This window comes from Pyrgilauda ruficollis, unplaced genomic scaffold (genome assembly GCF_017590135.1).
Source record: "Pyrgilauda ruficollis isolate IOZ18807 unplaced genomic scaffold, ASM1759013v1 scaffold515, whole genome shotgun sequence".
Lineage (NCBI taxonomy): Eukaryota > Metazoa > Chordata > Aves > Passeriformes > Passeridae > Pyrgilauda > Pyrgilauda ruficollis.
This window is the reverse complement of record NW_024526767.1, coordinates 11,532-32,575: the sequence shown is the minus strand read 5'-3', so window position 1 is coordinate 32,575 and position 21,044 is coordinate 11,532. Positions and strand designations below refer to the sequence as shown.

At 43.0% G+C, this 21,044-nt stretch overlaps 1 protein-coding gene across 1 annotated transcript; it reads right to left on the bottom strand.

Annotated features, from left to right (window-relative positions):
- Positions 1–377: 377 nt before the first annotated feature.
- On the bottom strand, positions 378–20,033 carry LOC121360555 (zinc finger protein 131-like). The gene is made up of 7 exons (XM_041480461.1): positions 19,135–20,033; positions 15,452–15,590; positions 10,904–11,005; positions 9,104–9,248; positions 3,940–4,294; positions 3,593–3,837; positions 378–711 (listed from the first exon to the last, which is right to left on the bottom strand). The coding sequence occupies exons 2-7, from the start codon at positions 15,573–15,575 to the stop codon at positions 378–380; spliced, it is 1,305 nt and encodes a 434-aa protein (XP_041336395.1). The 5' UTR covers positions 15,576–15,590; positions 19,135–20,033.
- Between the last annotated feature and the right edge of the window lie 1,011 nt (positions 20,034–21,044).

The window sequence follows — 21,044 nt, the reverse complement described above, 5'->3', positions numbered from 1 at the left end:
GGGGGTGGGGGGGGGGTGGGGGGGGGGGGGTGGCGGGGGGGGGGGGGGGGGGGGGGGGGGGGGGTTGGGGCTCTCTCACTCTTGCTCGCTTCTGGTGGAGGATCGGCTCTCTTCTGGTTCAGGATTGAGGTGGTGGCCACAAGGAGACACAGTGAGTGCATCTGACTTGAAATATTGTTGCCCTCTGTTATTTTCCCGGCACCGCTCCCCTGTTGTTCAGGAGCCCAGAGCCACTGCATGTGGTGCCACCTGGGACCGGGACCATGCCCAACTGGACCCTGGCCTGCAGTGTGGTGGCTACTCCTGTGTGTTAGGCTCCAGGACTTTGTTTCGCTGCAGATTCTACACTGCAAGTCTGCTAGTTTTTTCCCTGTTTCTCAGCCATTTGGGGGTCCAGAGCCAACGTGTGGGGTGCTGCCAGGACTGGGGCTGCCCCCACCGGGCCATTTCTCTGCACAGTAGCCCGACATTGCTACTAAGCCCTGCCCACCTCCCCAGAGTGTGCCAGCTGACAATGGGGGTACCAGAACCAACTGCTGCCCGTGAGCTTTGCAAAAGGAGCAATCTCCTGTCCTCCTCTTTGCTCGAGCTTCCACCACCACCACCTGAAGAGGTTGCCAAGCTTGTGTCATAGCGCCCCCTGAAGCCACAGGGGGCAGCCTCTCTGCCCTGCTAGGAGCAAACAACGCCCCCTGCCGGTTGTGGTTGTAACTACACCCAAGAGAAAAATTAACAGGTGGGAAAACTTGTTATTGTTTTTGTTGTTTGTTCTGATTTATATTTATAGTTAATTTGCCAGTAAAGACTTGTTATTCCTTTTCCCATAATTTTGCCTGGAAACCCTGTAATTTCAAAGTGATAATTTGGAGGGAGGGGGTCATCTTTTCCATTCTGGGAAGATTCCTGCCTTCCTTGGCAGACATCTGTCTTTTAAACTGAGACATTTGGCTATGAAAGGCTGAGAGAATTGGGATTGTTCAGCCTGGAGAAGAGAGGCACCAGCATGACCTAATTGTGACCTTCCAGGTCCTAAAGAGAGCTCACAAGAAAGATGGAGAGAGACTATTTTCAAGGGCCTGGAGTGAGAGGACAAGGGGGAATGGCTTAAAACTGAAAATAACTAGGTTTAGATTATATATTAGGAAAAACTCTTTGTTGTAAGGAGGGTGAGGCCATGGCACAGAGAAGCTGTGGCTGTCCCATCCCTGGAAGTGTTCAAGGCCAGGTTGGACAGGGCTTGAAACAACCTGATTTAGTGGAAGGCACTCATGGCAGGAAGGGCTGGAATGAGATGAGCTTTAAGGTCCCTTCCAATCCAGGCCATTCTACGATTCTATGAATATTACAGAACAAAACTCACACCACAAACCTTCACCTGCTCTGCAATCTCGTCACATTTAAAGAGTTACTTGAAGCGAGGCACTGCCCAGTTAAGGACAGATTTATTCTATTTTTACTCAAATTCTTCAACAATCTTCATATTCTACCTAAAGTATCTGAAACTGACAATTCAAAGACAACAGTGGCAATATCCAAAGGCCAAAAAGACATTGTGTGACTTCTTGCACAGTGCAAATCAATGCAGTGACTTCAGCAGCAGCAATGGAAAACAGAGAGCGTATCAGCCTGCCTCTAGCTTCAGAAGTACACTGGCAAGCTGGTAACTGAACTCCTCTGCTAAAGGTGACAACTTGCTTCTCTTCCTCTGGGTGTCATTAAACTATGAGTTTATAAAATCTCACTTAGCTAAGACTAAAGAGGGAGGGTTCTTGACCTGATCTAAGAATTAATTTTTTTCCATTTATGAGAACAGGCCAGATTTCACTTGCCAATCATAAGTAACTCACAGGACAGAAATTCTGATCTAAGATAGTCCAATATTTTGTTGGACCTTTATAATCCTGCAGCCACAGGAAGGGGATTGCCCAAAAGAAATATTTTTTAACCCAAAGACATTCATAATAACACAGTGACTTCTATTTGCCCAATATGTAAGAAATACCAGGGAATTCACCCATAACCATAAAGCTGCCATATCATTGTTTAGATTGAGTTTAGAGAGATATAGTAAGGTTGTTGGGATTTTTTTATTTGAGTTTCTTTCTTTTTTTTTCTCCCCCAGAAACACAAAGGTAGGCATTTATCAAATTAACTTCTTGGGATCATTTATTCATGGTATGTAAATAGAGTCCATTTATTCACTCCTATGGAAGATGTTATTTGCAGTTCAAAGTACACTACCTGTGAAACATATTTTGCATTCATGAAGAATGGCAAAGACCTTGATGAATTTTTCTCAAGAAGTTTGTATAATCCGCATACAAATTACTTCAATTACAGAGTTTTCAGACATGGGCTGATTAATTTGGCTGCTTCAAGCACATCACTGGAACTGGAAGTAATTAGATTCCATGTGTGATACTTGCATCAATAAATATTTAGAATGTACTCTGCACCTCCTGTGATATGCTAAGTTGCTTCATCCCCAAAATCCTGTCACAACAGCAACAAATATACTGTTATATTTGGCTTATTCTGTTAATCCAATCCTCCACAAATTTCTCTGAAAAGACTTTTGTTAGGTAGCTTGCATTTGGCTTGGTCATAATGGAGAAACACTCCCGGCTTCATAGGGAAGAAGGATTTGCCAAAGAGTTTTCATAAATGCAACTTTTAAGGGGCTATTTGGAGTAGATTTGATGCAGTGTCATATACAGATACAAAGAAGTTCCAATTAAAAGGCTTTTGCAACAGCAAGCTGCAAAAGAAATAAGACTGCCACCCTCTATTAAATTCTTACTGATGATTCATGACTGATATATCAAATAAAAATGTCTGAAAGATCAGGACAACATATATTTTACATTCAGAGAGCTATCTATATAATATTCAGTACCTATTCAGATAGTACAGACTTTTCAGTGACATGAAGAAATAGCATCTTAACCTCCCATATTACATAGAAGAAACACAAGCAATTTTGTACTCAAAAGATACTGTTCAGAGGCAGATTTTACAGTAACAAAAGTCTACTATAGTCGCTAGAAATGTTTTGCTGAGTTAATTAACAAAAAAAATGAAATCAGATGAGATGTCAAGAGGAAGAGGGTACTTTATGCCTAATGCATTATTAGGCAATGGCTCATATGTTCTGTTAGTAAAAGAAACTCTTTAAAATATATATTCCACTGAGAAGCTCATGGTTTAGATCATATTTCAACAGAAACATTTACTAGTATAATTGTGAAAATAAGAGCATGTCATGGCAGCTCCTCAGTTTAGTACTTTTCAAGAAAAAAAACCATACTTTAAGAAATTATTTTGAAATAAATATTTTAGGATTTAATAGACTGAAAAGAGAAGCTTCATTAGTGCTTTCTGGTTTTAGGCATCTATTTTTAACCACCTCAATCCCTCAAAGTTTATATCAATGCAAAACAAACAAAAAAAATTTAAAACCAAACCAGCATTTTAGTTGCAACTACAAGCCAAGTATTTCTAGCACTCAGGACTCATGCATTTTCTTCAGCATATTTTCTATTTCTCCAAAACATGCAAAACTTCAAAATGCTAGACCCAAAGCCACAAGAACAGGACCATATCAGTGTTCTTACCTGTGTGCTTTCGGAGGTGCTCTTTAAAATGTCCAAAGTGATCAAACTGCTTATCACAGTATTGGCATATATGTATTTTCTTGCCAGGTCTTTGCTTCTTGCTAGCACCACCTTCATCAAGGTGGTGACAGGTGAGGTGTTGTTTCAAAGCACTCTCTCGTAGGTAGCTTTTATTGCATATATCACACTTGTAACTCTCAGAAGAGTGTGTTTTCATGTGTTCCTTAAAATGGTAAAACAATTTAAATGAACGGTTACATTTTTCACAGTGGAATAAATTCTTCACATGCGACACCTGAAGTTCCACAAGTTCAATATCTTCTACCTGTTTGCATGAGGGATCAGTTGCACCACCTTCTTGAATCTGGCATTTTGTCTCTCCTTGACGATACTTACTGGTGATATCTGCCAAAAGAGCCAAAGCAGATTCATCTGATGTACCTGTTGTATGTATGTATTTTATAGATTGCTCTGCAGAAGCTACTTCAAGTGTTTCAATGCTGTCATCTTCTGCTTCAATCGTCCCTTCAGCAATCTCAACCTCAATTTCAACAGGCTCTGATTCTGCAGATGGCAGTGTTTCTGTGATAACATTAGACGTTTCAGCAATCTTCCTTTTTTTTGCTTTATTTTTACCTTGTCTTTGTTTTGATTCTAAGGGTGATGAATTTTCTTTGTTCCTGCAAAACATTTACATAACATAGTTAAGATCCATAAGCACTTACATAACAATTCCTGTCTGATGCTGAGCTTCTGCATTAAACACTAGCTAGATGCTTCTCAAAGAAGCTGAATGATGAGTGGCCACATAACCTGCACCCATTTCAGATGTTAATTTGTCCTTAATCTATACTCCTTAGAGCTGTAGAACAGCACAGTTAAAGCTGTGGAGCCTTTAACATAAGGTTATTAAAGTGTTTTAAATGGCTCCATTTGAATGATACAAAGCACCTATCAAGAAAGGCCAGTTAGCCTAATGACATAGGTTTATACAAGAAATGCAAAATACTGTATTTTGGCCTGCCTACTCAGAAATAAGATTCAAGTTCTTCCTACACTATTCACCTCTCAAGCTCTGGAGTGCACGAAACTGCCTGCAGCACTTAGAGCTTCTTACAAAACACTACAGCTGTGACTTCACACAATGATTATTATAACACCTCGTACATTAGGAAAACACACAGCTAACAGTTGTAGTAAAAAAGAAAAACGCCACTGGGATGTGAAAAGAGTATTTTAATTTAATTTATCTGGGCCTAAGCACAGCTTCCAGTTCTGTTATTCTTTTCCTTGCACCATAAATACAAAACCCCCTTCCTCCAAGATGTCAGAGATAGCATCCCATCTCAAACACGGTCAGAGCTGACTGGGTGTCTCAGTTTGGAGACAAATTCTAGGAGAAAAACGCTGTAAAATGAGTTTTTTTCTCTAAAAAGAGAGGGCTTCAATAACTCCCATTTCTTCTGCCAATGAGAGAAATGGATACCAGGGGATGAAAGTGAAAAAAACCGGAAAACTCTTTATTAACAAAGCAAGACACCCACAAAGCACAGGAAAAAAAAGAAAATTGAACTTTACACCCCACCCCCACCTTGCCGCGTGGCTGAGAGGCAAAGATGGCGACTGCCCTTTGTCTCTGTCAGGGGAGGAGAAAAGAGTTCATAAAGCAGCTGGGAACCTGCTGGATTTCTGGTGTGGGTCTTCTCCTCTCAGCCAATAAATTGATTGCTGCTTGAATACTGGCCTAGTCAAGCTTCTTATTTATAACACTTCTTTCGCTGGCTCGGTCTTTCCAGGGTTCAGACCAGCTGGGGCCACCCAACAGGCTCCCCAGGCAGGAGAAAAAGAAACAAACCACAACCCCAAAAAACCCTGCCAAAAGGATTTGCCAGTGAAAAGCCTCCAGGCCAGGGGAAGGGAAAAAAACAGAGAAAAACCCAGAACCTTCTTGCCTAAGTTGTCGAAAATTAATCCAGCAAACAAGTCAATGAAGTAACAATCCGTGTAGGCACCAACCACTTCAGAGATAGCTTGAACAGAGCCTGTACAGGAGCCCAAGGCTCCCTGCCCCTCCTTCCGGGTCCATCTTAAAGCTACAGAAGTTGTTTTCTGGGCATAAAGCAGACAGGGAATAAAGCATCATCATAAAATCACCCCAAGACACTGGGACAATGCTTTCAAGTCACACACTCATGATTATCCACAGCACTTACATGCTGGAGGTTTAACTACTGATTATCAGTTTTGAAAATGAGTGGCTATCTTCCCCTCAAATCAGACTGTAATCAGAGTACTTTGTACCTTTACCTTCCTTTGCAGCCTGATAAATCCTTTTATGTAACCTACTCCCTATCACTTCCAGGTTTTCTAGTAATAGGGGTGATAAGGTTTTCTCCAGTATCAGTATGTCATACAGTAGAGATGTGTGGCTAATGACCTAATGCATGATATAGCTTATTAAACTGCACTTTACTATATTCAGACACAGGAAGACATAGCAGCTAAACTTAAGTTTCATCTAGGACATATTTCCGATGCCTAGAATGTGACAGTTACTTTGCACATTACTGCAAGGAGCTCCAGGAACACGTACAAAAATAATAATCTGCTCAGCAAAGAGGAGACTACTGTCCTTGAGTACATTGTGTGGCTCGGGTGTGGAACTGAATGAGGATACACACATACAATACACTGTACCTCAAGGAATAACAGCTAGTTGTTTTCTTTCAAGTCTAGATTATGTGCTGTGCAACTCTTTGATGCATTACATAAATGGTTAGTTTTATAATAACCTCTACTTTAGCTAAAGTTTCTGATGCTTGCCCCTTTTAATCAAAGCTCAGCTAGAGGCACTGTATTGCAATTTGTCCCCTTCCTACTGGGAAGGAGAAAACTGAGACTGAGTGGTACTCAAGTTTGTTTTACTAACCGAAAACACCCAGCCAAAAATCTATGAACAATGGAAATAATTCTAAGAATAGACTGGCTTGCACCATGTGTGTGTTAAGCCAAACATTTATTTCCTTGTAACATAAGAATTACAGCATTTACTAGTGCTGCATTGTCAGAACTCAGGACATCCCTCTGGATGCCCTGGATGGCTCAAAGCCCTGGCAGGGGGGTTGAAGACCCTGGCATGCAGCCAAAGACCCCTGTGGCTTTGAGTTCGACCCATGGAGCAAATTACCAACTTTATATGAAGAATTACAAGTCACAAAAGTTTAAGTAGCATAACAGTAGTTGTCACAGGGTGAAAGGTGGAATTTTGAAGAATTTTTCTATGGGGGTCTAGGGGGACAAGATGGAGGGATTTGGGCGTCGTCCTGTCCTTCTTCCTTCTTCTTCCTAGCCTCCATCTTCTTGGTGATGGTGGCAATTTGGGATTGGTTTAGAGTAGAAAGTCACTGTCTAACATAGGTGATAGGTATTGGAAAATAACTGTAAATATCGAATACGTAGTTTGTAGTATAAAAGACAACACCAGCCCCGTGGGCGGGGAGTGTGCCTCAGACTGACCTGCAGGATAGATCTCGGCAGGCCAGACAGAAAATGTTTTAGATAAAAAATAATAAACAACCTTGAGAACACAAGCTGAAGACTCCTGATCTATTCTTTGACAGCCGGGTTGGGGAAAAGAGACTTTCAACACACCTCGGGATCATCTCAACCAGAGGAAATCCCGAGACTGCATAACCAACAAACATTATACATTAGTGGGAATTAATTGCAGACTAGACAGTTTAGCTTGACAGCCTGATCTGAATCCTGGTTAAACAGCTCTAGCAGTGTACAGAGACTCAAAGTGATACCAATTAGAACACAGTTTTTAAATTTCAAGTGCCTTAAATTTCTCAAAGAGACAGCAATGGTCTGATTTTCCCTAAATGAAAAAAAAAAAAAAAATTTCTTTTGGTGATACCATGTTTAATCTCAATAATGTCAAAAAAGGGTATTGTTGGGGTTGGAGAGTAGAACTAGAAATGCACAATCCTATCTTTTCTATCAAAAAACCCCAACATAGTTATTCAGCTCTGCTACCAATCAACAGAATAATTTGATTCCAAAAAACAAAAAAAATCACTGATGTTGAAAACCAAGTTTCCAGGGTACCATGTCATGGAGGTTTTGTTTGTTTGGCTACTAGAGTAACTCTGTGTCAGAGCCATTCTCCCTAGCTTAGTGTGTCTATGGGGAGATAAAGAAGAAACAAGAGTCTTTCCTTAGCCTGAACACAAAGACCTTTCAGCATTCTAGAAGAGAAAGCAAGGATAACTGCAATGCTGGGAGTTATTTATTGCCACTCCCCCTGCTTCATGACAGAAGAACAGTATAGCATACAGAAGAAATGAGAACATGACAGTACTTTGTGAAAGAGAAGGAAGGGGAAGAAAAAGAACATGATGGGAATGGCACCTGCTTTTCTCAGGTTGGAGTTTGGTAATGAATTACAGTTCCTTGTACTGGATAAAAGGTGCTACAGCAACATTTGATTAAGTACTAATCCCATATAAAACCAATTATAACAACTACATTTGTTCCAGAAGTTTGAGAGACTAAATTTGCAACAAGAACCTTTAAAATCACTGCCTATTCTCTTGAAAGCAGAAAGCTGCATGAAATCAAAAGAGTAGTTCAAACTTGTTAATGAGGTCTAATTACCTGAGAGATATCATCACTGTACAGCCAGCTGTCAATCAGGTGTGGGCAGTTGTTGTATCGTGCTTTTTGTTTTATTAGTAGGTTTATGGTTTGATTTGTGATTTGGTGGTTTTCCTTGGTGCTGTTTTCCTTTTGTCTCCGCCTTTTCCCAGTTATTTCGTCAGCTAGTTTCTAGTTTCTATTTCTCCAAACTTTACCCGTTTATTGAAACCGTTTTTCCTCCCTTGGAAGTTTATTGGTTCACTACTGTTATTCCCGCCTAGGTTTTTTACTCCCAACTCTCCTGATTTGTTGAAAGTTGTGCCTTCCCCTGACTTTCCCCCATCATAAAAGTCTTTGTTTGCCCCTTGATCGGGGTCCCAGGAGAGGAAAAGGGGAAGTTTGCCATCAAATAAAGTTTCCCTGGGACCCGTGTGCGCTGCCTGTGTTTTATATTGCGACGAAACAACTGACAACTGGGATTCAACGGAGCTCCAGGGGGAACCTGCCGCCCCCCCTTCTCTTGTCATCAGCTAGCCGGGGAAAGAGAAGCGGCAGGCAGTCAGTATAGAAGCCTGGTATTAGTTATCACAAAGTCACAGCCCTACAATGTCTGCAACATTTACCAGCCATGTCACTTGTCATTGAGTTATAGCCCAAAGAATGTGACATTCATTTGTTTAGCTTGTATAATTCTGACCCATATCTTATAGTAGAAGAGTATACAATACCACATGAATTTAGGAGGTTTCAGGATAAAGAAGAGCACTGGAAAATACTGGCAGCTCTCATACAAGGATTCTTAAGACTCTACATTTCAGTGTTGGGAAGAAAAAGGCTTATGTGTTTACCTGATTTCAAGTGCTTTGATAGCTTCTAACATCTGTAGATACTCAGCTGCTTTCCAAACATCATTTGCTTCTTCCTCACCTTGTACCATTAGCTTTGCTGTATAGGTGAACTCAATTAGGTGACGAAATGCCATGTTACTTACACCTGTTTACAAGCAAGAAAAACAGTCTCTTTTAACAATTCCTCAGTCTTTCACACTTGCCTGCTCACAGTACTCCAATATCCAGTTTCAAAAAGATGCCACCCTTGAAAGGCTCACATTGGAATAAAAAGTCTACTATAGAAACAGGTGAATGTGGAACAACTAGAGTCATTCCATGACAAAGATAAAAAAGGATAAGATGGACAAAAAGCTACTTGTATAAAATAAAAAAGTTCAAATTTAAACATAAAAATATGATCTCTCTCTCTCTCAAGAGATCTCTGAGAAGCAAGTTATTAGAAGCTGCATTGTTCCAGGAAATTTCTTCTTACCTACTAGGAAGGTATTGCTCCACATCTATCCTGTTCTTGCATCCCAGCAAAGGTATTTTTTATTTTTAATTTTTCTTCAGGGGAAGTTTTTTCCAGTGGCAATAGCTACCTGTACTGGTTTTGGTTGGGACAGATTTAAATTTCTTCATAGTAGCTAGCATGGGGCTATGTTTTGGATCTGTGCTCAATCATAGAATGGTTTGAGTTGGAAGGGACCTTAAAGATCATTGCGTTTCAACCCTCTGCCATGGGCAGAGACACCTTCCACTAGACCAGGTTGTTCCAAACTCCGTCCAACCTGGGCTTGAACACTTCCAGGGATGAAAAATCCACAACTTCTCTGGGCAACCTGTGCAGGGTCTCGTTACCCTCACAGTAAAGAATTTTTTCCTAATATCTAATCTAAACCTACTGTCTGTCAGTGTAAAGCCATTCCTCCTTGTCTTGTCACTCCAGACCTTTGTAAATAGTCTCTCCATCTTTCCCGTAGACTCCCTTCAGGTACTGGAAGGCCCCAATTAGATCACCCTGAAGCTTTTCTTCTCCAGGCTGAACAATCCCAATTCTTCTAGCCTTTCCTCATAGCAGAGGTGCTCCAGCCCTCTGATCATCTTGGTGGCCTCCTCTGGACTCTGGACTTGCTCCAAGAGGTCGATGTCCTTCCTGTGCTGAAACAGTGTTGATAACACACTGCTGTTTCAGTTACTGCTGAGCAGTGCTTACACAGATCCAAGGCCTTTTCTGCTTCTCACACTGGCCTGACAGCAAGCAGACTGGGGGTGTGTGGGCAGTTGGTAGGAGACACAGCCAGGACAGGTGACTCCAACTGATCAAAGGAATATTCCAGACCATATGACATCATGCTCAGTATATAAAGTGTGTGTGGAAGGCAGGTGAAAGGGCCACTGCTAGGGAATTGGCTGGGCATTGGTCACTTGGTGGCAAACAACTGTTTTAATTTGCATCACTTGTCTTCCTTGGTTTTCCCCTATTTTTTTTCCTTTTTTACTTATAATTTTCACAAAGTTACTATTTCTTGTTAATTATTAAACTGGTTTTATCTCAATCCACGAGTTCCTTTCTCACTTTTACACTTCTGATTCCCCCCCCCCATCCCACTGGTGGAAAATGAGCCAGTCTGGCTCTGTGGTACTTAGTTGCCAGTCAGGGTTAAACCACAATATTACCTCACAACTCAAGAGCTGATATCTAGAAAACTAATCAATATGATCAAGCATGCATTTAAACCCATACCAGTGATACTACATTGATTTTGAGCATGAGCACACAACTCTGAAGGTTTTAATTTGTATGAATCAGACTACCTTCAATCTCCACCAAGGGCTCCTGAGTGAAATCTTGGAAGAATTTGTAGAAGAACTGGCTACAGGCAGCAAGAACAGCCTTATGAGCTTTGAAATGGTGACCTACAAAGACAGAGAAAAAATTTGGTTTAGGATAACACCTTCTTCACTCATGGTGCAGAATAAGTGCAGATGCAGAGAAGAGAACAGCTGCAGAATCACCCAGTCTACAAATCTATTCCAGCAGCTCATAGTTACTTAGTATGTCTCCTTGTAACATGGGATACCACAGCAGCTAGCCTGTCCCATCTTATGCAGATCCTTGCTGACATCAGTGACCTTGTTGAAGCTCTTCAATTCAGTCAGCTGAAGGACTCACTCAAGAGTGTTTCTCTTTTCAAATATTTAAGTTGTGGGAAATTCCTGTTCAAACTTTTCCCTGTCTGTCTTGGGCTCAGCTCTCAGATTTTATCCAAGCTTGTCGTGGTTTGACACTGGCCAAACGCCAAGCACCCATGAAAGCTGTTTGCTCATCTTTTCTTGATCTCAGTTGGGCAGAGGAGAGGGAAAAAAAATAACAAAGGGCTCATGAGTTGAGATGATGTATTGGTTTTGCACAGCCTGGTTTTTGGTAGCAGGGGGGCCACAGAGGTGGCTCCTGTGGGAAGCTGCTGGAAGCTCTCACCATGTCCAGCAGAGCCAATCCCTGATAGCTCTGAAGATGGACATGCTGCTGGCCAAAACTGGGCCAATGTGAGAGGTTGGTAATGCCTCTGTGATGACATATTTAAGAAGAAAATCAAAGCAAAGTCACACAGTTTTTCTTCTAGTCAGAGAAGAGGAGGTGAGAACATGTGAGGGAAAACAATATGGTGACACCAAGGTCAGTGGAGAAGGAGAGGGAAGAGGTGCTCCAGGCGCTGGAGCCAAGATTCCTCTGCAGGCCATGGTGAAGACTATGGTGAAGCAGGCTGTTCCCCTGCAGCCCATGGGTCCATGGGGGATGCAGAGATCCACCTGCAGCCCATGGAGGAGGTGCTCACACCAGAGTGGGTGGATGTCTGGAGGAGGCTGTGATCCAGTGGAAGACTCGGTGGAGAGAGAGGGCCCTTGCTTCCAGGCTGGAGCAGCCTGTCCTTGGAGGACTGCACCCTGTGAAGAGTGACCCACGTCGCAGCAGTTTTGGGAGGATTGCTTGCCCGTGGGGGGAATTCACATTGCAGCAGGTGCAGTAAGACTGCTGCCTGTGAGAGTGGACCCATGCTGGAGAAGTTAATGGAGAACTGTCTCCCGTGGGAGGGACCCTATGGTCTCACAGGGGAAGGAGTCCTCTCCCAGAGCAGCAGGAGAAAGTCTCTGTGATGAACTGACCCAAAAACCCCCATGCCCTGTCTCCCTGCACTGTTGGTAGGAAGGGGCTGGGGGGGAAAAGGTGTTTTAAAGGTTTATCTTACTTCTCATTATCCTCCTCTGATTCTGTTAGTAATAAATTCACTTTGTACCTCTAAGCTGAGCCTGTTTTGCCCTTGAAGTGTTTTTCTCCTAATCCTTATCTCAACTCATGAACCCTTCATTAATTTTTTTTCCTCTCCTCTGCTCAGCTGTGGCAGGGGAGGGTGCGTGAGTGACTCTCGTGGGTGCCTGGTGTTGGGCCAGTGTCAATCCATGACAGATGAGGATTGGGAGAAAACATTCCAAGGGCAAAACAGATTCAAATTTAAAGGTATAAGGTAAATTTATTATTAACAGAGTCAGAGGAGGATAATGAGAAGTAAAATAAGACTTTGAAACACCTTTTTTCCCTCCCAACTCCTCCCTCTTTCCCACCAACAGTGCAGGGAGATAGGGCGTGGGGATTTTGGTCAGTTCGTCACCCAAGATCTTTTTTTGTTCACTCAGGGAGAGGAGTCTTTGCTATACCATGGCATCCCTCCCACGGGAGACAGTTCTTCGTGATGAACTTCTCCAGCATGGCTCCAATCTCAAGAGCAGCAGTCCTGCCAAAATTGCTGCAATGTGAGTCCCCGTCACAGGCAAACAGTCTTTCTGAAACTGCTGCGGCATGGGTCACTCATCCACAAGGTTCAGTCTTCTAAGGATAGGCTGCTCTAGTTTGGAAGCAAGACCCTTCTCTATTTGTGGAAGCACGGGCCCACTCTCTCTATTCAGGTCTCCCACTAGATCACAGCTTTCTCCAGCATCCATCTGCTCCAGCGTGTGTACTTCTTTCATGGGCTGTGAGTGGATCTCTGCATCCCCCATGGACTTCATGGGCTGCAGAGGGACAGCTAGCTTACTTTACCAGTCCTCATCACAGCCTGAAGAGTAATCTCAGCTCCAGTGCTTGGAGCACCTCCTCCCCCCTCTTTTTTTCCACTGACCTTGGTACTGCCATATTGTTTTCCCTCACATGTCCTCACTTCCTCCTCTTCTCTGACTAGAAGAAAAACTGCTGTCCATAAGTACCATTGCCAACAAGTTCCACCAATTCAAAGATTCCTGCAGGATCCCGCAGTGCCAAAAGGTCAATCTTGTTTAGGTTCTGCACTGGGGAGTTGCTCGCCATGTTTGCGGCCAGGTGGCTCCGCTGCCACCACGTGGGCAGTGGCAACTGCCACGGCACTGGTGCTATTTAACACCTCTCTTCATGTGGGGCGCTGGGAAGGAGAAGCCACTGCCGCCACCCCTGCCCTTCTGCCTGCGGCACAGCTAGCTACGGGGCAGCCAGCTAGGGGCAGCCAGGCAGGCAAGTCTCATCACGGGCTGCATCAAGATGGCAGCGGCCACGGCACCATGCCACCCCTGGAAAAACTGCACGCGCACTGTATTGATTTTCTTCGCAAATATGTCATCACAGAGGCATTACCAACCTCTCTAATTGGGCCAGCAGCATGTCCATCTTCAGAGCCATCAGATTGGCTCTGTCGGACATGGTGGAAGCTTCTAGCAGCTTCTCACAGAAGCTACTTCTGTAGCTCTCCTCCGCTACCAAAATCTAGGTTGTGCGAAATCAACACAAAGCTCTCCTTGGATTTTGCTGCTCTTACATATGGATGTATTTAATCATCATTTCTGCCATCATAAAGATCCCTGCAGAACAAAATTGGTTTAGCTCTATTCTTCCTGTTTTCCAGACTGTGTATTCCCATCACGGTGTTGCCTTCTCCCTGGTCCAGGCATGAACATCCAGAAGGCTCCATGGGACGGAGGAAAGAGAACCAACATGTATCAGAACTACACAGCTGCACAAGAAAACAGTTTTGAGCTCAATACATGGATTTGGTAATACTAGAGCAGGAACAAACATTCAGGATAAGTTTTATGTAAGCATTGTCAGTGAAACTACGGTGATTCCAAAGAACGATTTTTTTCTTCATTTGCTTACTTTTTTCTAATCTAGGCTCTGTAGGTCCCTTTTCTTTCAAGTGAATTCTTGCTATCCTTTTAAGGATCAGGTGGTACTCCTTAAGCTAGGTCTGTCCTAGTGGACACTGCCTATCTTCACTGAAGTGCTCATCCATTCTAGGACATGTTTGGGATAAGAAGCAATCTTAGGTGACCTATCAGACACCACCTTTTCTAATGAGATAATAAGCATTTGCATCTCCATTTTCCTTTTAAACTAATACTTATGTCTTTAGAACACATAGAAAAAGATAAGTGAGTTGTTCTACCTTATTTTAACTATAGATTAAAATAGTAGGCAGATACCCAAGAAGCAAGAAGGCGACCTTATTTCAAGCTGGTTTTTCTTTTTCTTTTTAAATAATCAACCAATATTTGTACAAGTTCAGCCCCTTGTTCGGAAGGGGCTCCCTACTCTCCCCCTCTACTCTGCTCTCATGAAACCCCACCTGGAGCACTGCATCCAGGTCTGGAGTCCTCAGCACAAGAATAATGTGGACTTGTTATAGTGGGTCCAGAGGAGGCCACAAAGATGCTCACAGGGCTGAAACACCTCTCCTATGAAGACAGGCAGAGAGAGTTGGAGCTATTCAGCCTGGAGAAGAAAATGCTTTGAGGAGACCTTAGAGCACCTTCCAATGCCTAAAGGGGGCTTAAAAAAAGAGTGACTTTTTACATGGGCAGATAGTGATAGGACAAGTGGGAATGGCTTTAAACTAAAAGAGGGGAGATTTAGATTAGATGTCAGGAAGACATTCTTCCTTGCAAGGGTGGTGAGGCCCTGGCACAGGCTGACCAGAGAAGCTGTGGCTGCCCCATCCCTGAAGTGTTCAAGGCTAGGTTGGATGGGGCTGGAAGCAACCTGGTCTAATGGAAGGTGTCCCTGCCCATGGCAGGGGGTTAGAACCAGATGAGCTTTAAGGTCCCTTTCAGCCCAGGCCATTCTGGGATTCTCTTAAAAGCAGAAACAAAATTATTAATCTCTGTTGGAGACTCTGTTCCTCCCAAGATTAATAAGTGAAACTGCAAGCAACTCACACACCAATACAGAGCCAAGAATGTTAGCAACCCAGCTTGACAGTTGACCCATGACAAACCCAACAGCTTCCCAGCACAGCTTTCAGAATTCTGTGGGTACCAACTGGTTCTCAAGTGTATACATACCATCAACAATCAGTGTGATATCTGTAAACTGGTCCTGCTCACGTTGTTCATTGAGTCTATCCAAAATAACTTTATAGTGTTCGGGGAATTCCTGGATACATTCCATAATTTCTTCAGCTTCCATGGCAAAAGAATTAGCCTGCAAAAGATGTGGTAGGACAGTAAGAATACTGTGCCACTTAGAAAGTACTATGCACAGTCAGCTTATTATACAGACATAAACTAACTAGCACTTTTCAGAGACTACAAAACCAGTGGAAACATCAAACTGTCTTGGTAACAGGTTTACCTGATTTTAGCTGTCAGGTAGGAAACATGAGGGTTAATGAAGTATGGCTTTATTTATACACAGTTTATAAACAGTTTTTTTCACTTTGCTCCAAGAAATTCCTTTCGGTGGAGGGAGGGAGTGCCAAGACCTGCCTTTTTCAGAGGAGACAATTTCAGAATGTTTCCTCCTAACTTGTCTCAAACCGCGACAGCATGAAGAAACAGTCAAAGTTCGTAAATGCATTTCTTTATTCTACAAATTCAGCAAGGACCCACCTCCCTCAAAGCAAATACTGCAGGGGTGTAACATCTCCACAGCTAACTATTCTCCATCTTGGCAACATAATGTCATAATCTTTATAGTTACTTCTTGCAATTTTATCAATCCTCTTTGTGAAAGAATGGTTCTAAAATTTTTCATACTTAAGTCACATTTTGTATCTAGTAAACACAAGATGTTTACTTCCTTTAAATAAGGATGTAATAAAACAGCACTTTTCAGCTTCTGGGTACACAGGAGTTGCCAGGGATTTAATGTGCTGTCACACTCAGGAGCAAAGAGCTTCTTATTCACCCAGGTTTCTTACACTTCTCCCCCTACAAGGTGAAATATTCTTTGCTAACTTTTAAAAGAGACATATAGGCTTGTAATCTCATGGCTATTCCTCCCTTACTTATACAACAAACATAGCTGGAGGTGGGAGTTGCAGAGATCCTCAAACTTCAAAAAGTTTAGCAGAAGTCTGTGCCTGTGGATGAGACACAGAGGGTGTGCTGCTGATGCAAAAGAATCTCTGGAGAGAGTTCAAATGCTTCAATGAAAGCATTTTACAAATTAACTTTGAGAAAAATTACTTCAGATCTGTGCAGCAGCACTCATCTTCAACTTCCACATTCACATGGCTCACACTGAGAATGCCACAGAAAAAGCAAAGACATTTCAAAGTCACATTAATGCAGAAACTTTGTTTCTTGTCATAGTCTAACTCACTTTGAAGAACATGGTTTCTGAAAGAAGATGGTCATTAGGCTTGAATGACTTTTATAGTGAAGGGTATGTCTCAAATTCCTTTATTTTTGTACTTAGTATGGACAAAAGGAAGAAAGTTAGGAAAGCTGCTAGTATCAAACCAAACATTGAATATAGAGATTGAAAATTAAGGTGAGGCTAAGAAGCAATTTTCTTTAGACTGCTAGAAGAAACTAGATAGCAAGTGTTCCCTAACTTGTGCAGATTTTTTGTATGTGACTGGAATTGAAAAGCCCTGAGCTGATGCCACCATGCTTGCTAACACCCCTGAGCAAATGTGTAAATTCTACCTTGCTTCCAACAAACACATACTGAAGAAGAATTACCTGGTTATGATAAAAGCAAAGTTATTGTCAGACTTCAGGTAAAATAAATTGTGGAATTCCTATTTTTATCACAAAACACTTTCTTGCATCTCAGAAAAACTGTCCCACGGAGAAATCATTTTGCCAAGAGATGGAAAAGAGCAGAAGCAACTACTTATGGAAGTCCAGTTCTATCTGCTATCACTGCTTTGCCAAGCAGATGCTGAAATACATATCAGGATCTTGTGAGGGCAAGAGAGAAAGTGAGGTTGAAGGAAAAGAATGCTGCTGCCTTCACCTCATCTGTAATGATGGGTCTAAGACAGATGATCAGCATCTTTCTTGCATCCATCATTCCATAAAGTTTCATGTAGAAAGTTGTCAGCCATTTACTTCACTGTTTAATTTTTTCTTGCCCACTTTTGACATATTGTACATTGATAGATGACTTGCAGTTAAAAGTGTAATTCCCTAAAAGTTAAACCAAACAAAATTTCAAGCTCAAATCTCATTATTTCCACCTATCCAGAATTTACTTCCAAATTGTGTTTATAGGAATATCTTACACCCCCAAAATAACAGAGCATGCCCCCAATCCGAGAAATTTTGAAAAGTTTTAGTCTCTCAGAACACTAAAAATCACAAATAAAAAACCAACTTATGATAGATAATTTATTGTCCTGAATTAACACAAGACTAGTAAAAAAAAAAAAAAAAAGTTAATTTATTGCCCATCTAAATACAGTTGCAGCATTCATTGAATCTTTTAATTTCAAACTCAGTGGTATTGCAGAAGAAAGCCCAACAGAATAGCATATGTTCAATGAGAGCATGACTACTTTGGAGCAAGAAATGAAATGCAGTCCTCAGAAAAAAACCAAGATACCAAGGAAGGCAGACAGAAGTGATCCAAGTTGACACTTAGATGCAGACTCATTTATGAGTGATGAAAACTGGATTAATTCAGTTATTTACGTGGATTTTTCAGTAGACCCAGTTGACTACTGACTTAACCTTATTAACTTCTGACACTAGATGTATCTCACAATATGCACACAATTAGCAAATTTTTTCTTATAAATCTGTCAATAAAGCCATCTTATTACTTCCACACTCCTGGACTTCAACAGGAACTCCTCTTATTTCAGGCACAAGATATTTGTTTTCTTTGTCTATATGTATTGTATGCAAATGCAGGCAGGCAAAGCAGACAACACAGAACAGCAGACTGAGCACTGGCCAAACCCCTGCCATCTCATTGTAGCCACATCAGGAAAAGAGAATGAGGGGTGTTTGGTGGGTAACAGCAGTAGTTGCTTGAAAATAACACAGACATGAGAATTTCTTGTGCACTTTTCTATTTATTTTTCTTCAAAGATAGCAACCACAGAGCAAGGACACAAGCCAGCCACTCAGTTCCCTCTCAATCACATACAAGGCCTCGCTATCGCTAAGACAGAGGTGACCAAGGCACCCACGCCCTGACAATCAGGGCAGGGCATACATTGGGGTGTCGCACTTCCAAGGGGCAGAAGAAGCCTCACGTTGTCCATAGCAGCTGAGAGGCAGAACTGCGACCCGCCGCCAAAACCCCTTGTAGTTCCCGTCGGCTCGAGTCAGCGCGAAGCTCTCGAAAGTGAGGCCGAGGCCCAGCCCTGTCAAAGCCCCTCACAGCCCCGCGGACCGCCGCAGTCCCACTAGCGGGCGCTGACAGTAGTCTGCGCGAACCCCGCCAATCGTAAGGCGGCAGCAGAGCCCGCCTCAGGCGGAGAAGCAAACGTGCGTCCGCCGAGTCTCAGAAGCGGCAGAAGGCCTAATCAGCACTAAGTGCCTGCCGGGCACGGGCCCGGGCACGGGCACGGGCATTCCGAGAGAGGTGTGCACAACCACCGGCAGGCACAAGTATCCCACAAGGGCTCCCCTGAGGAAGGGACCCAACCAGTGCCGGCCCGAACCATGCGTTTAGCACACCGCCACCTCATTAGTCATAATTACGTCATCAAAGGGCGCATTAAATCGATTCCTTTTCAATTCCCGGCTGGGTCACACTCTGGAGGTAGTTCTGCTGGGTAACTCACCGTAAGGAGCCTCTCACCCTGCCGCGCTCGCTTTGCCGTTACCGCTTCCTGCTCCCCTGCACGTTGAAAAGCAGGGCAGGCGCCGGCCAATCGCTACTCGCATTCCCGGCCTGCACAGCGTGCGGAAGTGACGGTAGGGTCACCTTTCACACGACATGGTGCGCAGGTAGTGAGGGACGTGGTTCGACTGCTCGGAGCATCCTGAGAGTTGTAGTATGGGATGTGTGCGTGTGTCAGCACCGTATGGCTGCGCGTGGGTAGCGGCCGTTGGGGGTGGGTGACGTTGCCGTGAGGCGCCGCAGCCGGCCGGGTTGAGCCTGGGAACGGCGGGGGGAGGGGGCAGGGGGGCTACTTCCCCTAGGATTGGCCCGCTTCCGTGTCGCTAGCTCTCTCAGCAGGGGAGCAGGTAGTGCTGATATAAAATTTCAATAGCCAAACCGAATTTTATTTTTATATCTTTTATTTTAAAGCAAGCAAGCAAGCAAGCAGCGCTGGGTGGCCGGGGAGTCACCGCTCCACTCACGGCACACACCACTTACAAGTTTGGCAAAGTATATATACTGTTTTTAAGCCTACAAAGCATTTTCCAGTGTGCTTGTGTTAGTCTGAATCAGCAGATATCAATAAGCTGGATCAGCAATTTCATAATCTTTCCAGGTGGTCATTGGCTTCCTGGCCTGCTCGTGGTTGTTTGGAGGGAGGCCCTTCACAAGTGTCTGCTAAATAATTTTAGTCTCATACAAGTGCATCAAGCTTTTTATTATACATAAGCATTTAGTCGCTTTGTTGCAATATCCCTTAGCTTTACCACAGCTTCCTCTATTTTAGTCTAAGCATTAGTTGTTTTTGGCACCTCATCTCTTGACACTACTATACTTCTATTTTTTTTTTGTTTGATGCTTTATTTGGCTATTCAGTCAGAAAGTTTCAAAACCGTTCTTTGTAGTTATCCCAAGGAACGTGTCCACTTTTGACACAGCAGATACAAGCATTTGCTGATTCCATTGCCAACTGACACGAATCACAAAAACATTTTTCACAGTGCCCACATGGGGTGGGGTAGCCGTGGGAACTAGCGGCTCCGGCTGTTATTTCACGCAGTCCTGGTCCTGAGCTGTGGTGGGAGTCCTAGCGCCAGCGGGTGGCCATTGCACCTGGCAGGGCAGTTGGCTGTGGGAGGGGTATTGACTGTTCTGCCCCTGGGAGGAACACGGATGCTTTCCGAACATGAAAGAAAAATGCAATTTAATTAATCATTAGGATAAGATTAAACACCGTCGTTTTTTTCACAAGCTTAAAGTCTTTACGTTTGCCAGTTTCATAAATGAACCAACAAGTACGTGCAAATTACTTGTAACCAAAGTGTTGGCAATAATTGACTGCTTTTACTGTGTTACAGAAATTATGCATGCTAATCACCATAATAGGGTTCAATTCTAGGTTTCTGCTGAATCAGTAAGTCAAAAGGAGCTTCTTCTATGTAGTCCTTTTTATTAATAACACTACAGCTTAAGCTGGATGTTTCTGAAGAGGGACCTCAAACAAAAAAAAAAAAAAAATCCCTGGGCAATTATACCCTTAAAATCTCATTTCCCCACCCCTCATGCAACAGTTCAGACCAGTAGTAATATTAGGGTCTTGTGTCTTCTGGTTCTTCACTGTGAGAAACAAAGCCCGCTCAGTTAAAATTTAAAGAAAATTTAATAACGGACAATAGGGGACAAAGTCAATAAAGCAAAAGGATCAGTGCTGGGTGCTTAGCCACAGCCAGAGTCATGCCAGTCAACACAGCAACACCCCTTATATACCCTGGGTATTGCATCAGCCAAATACATATTTACAAACGGTTATACATATTCAAACATTTTAACATAGTTCCTCCTCCATCCTGCCGTTTTGGAACATATGCA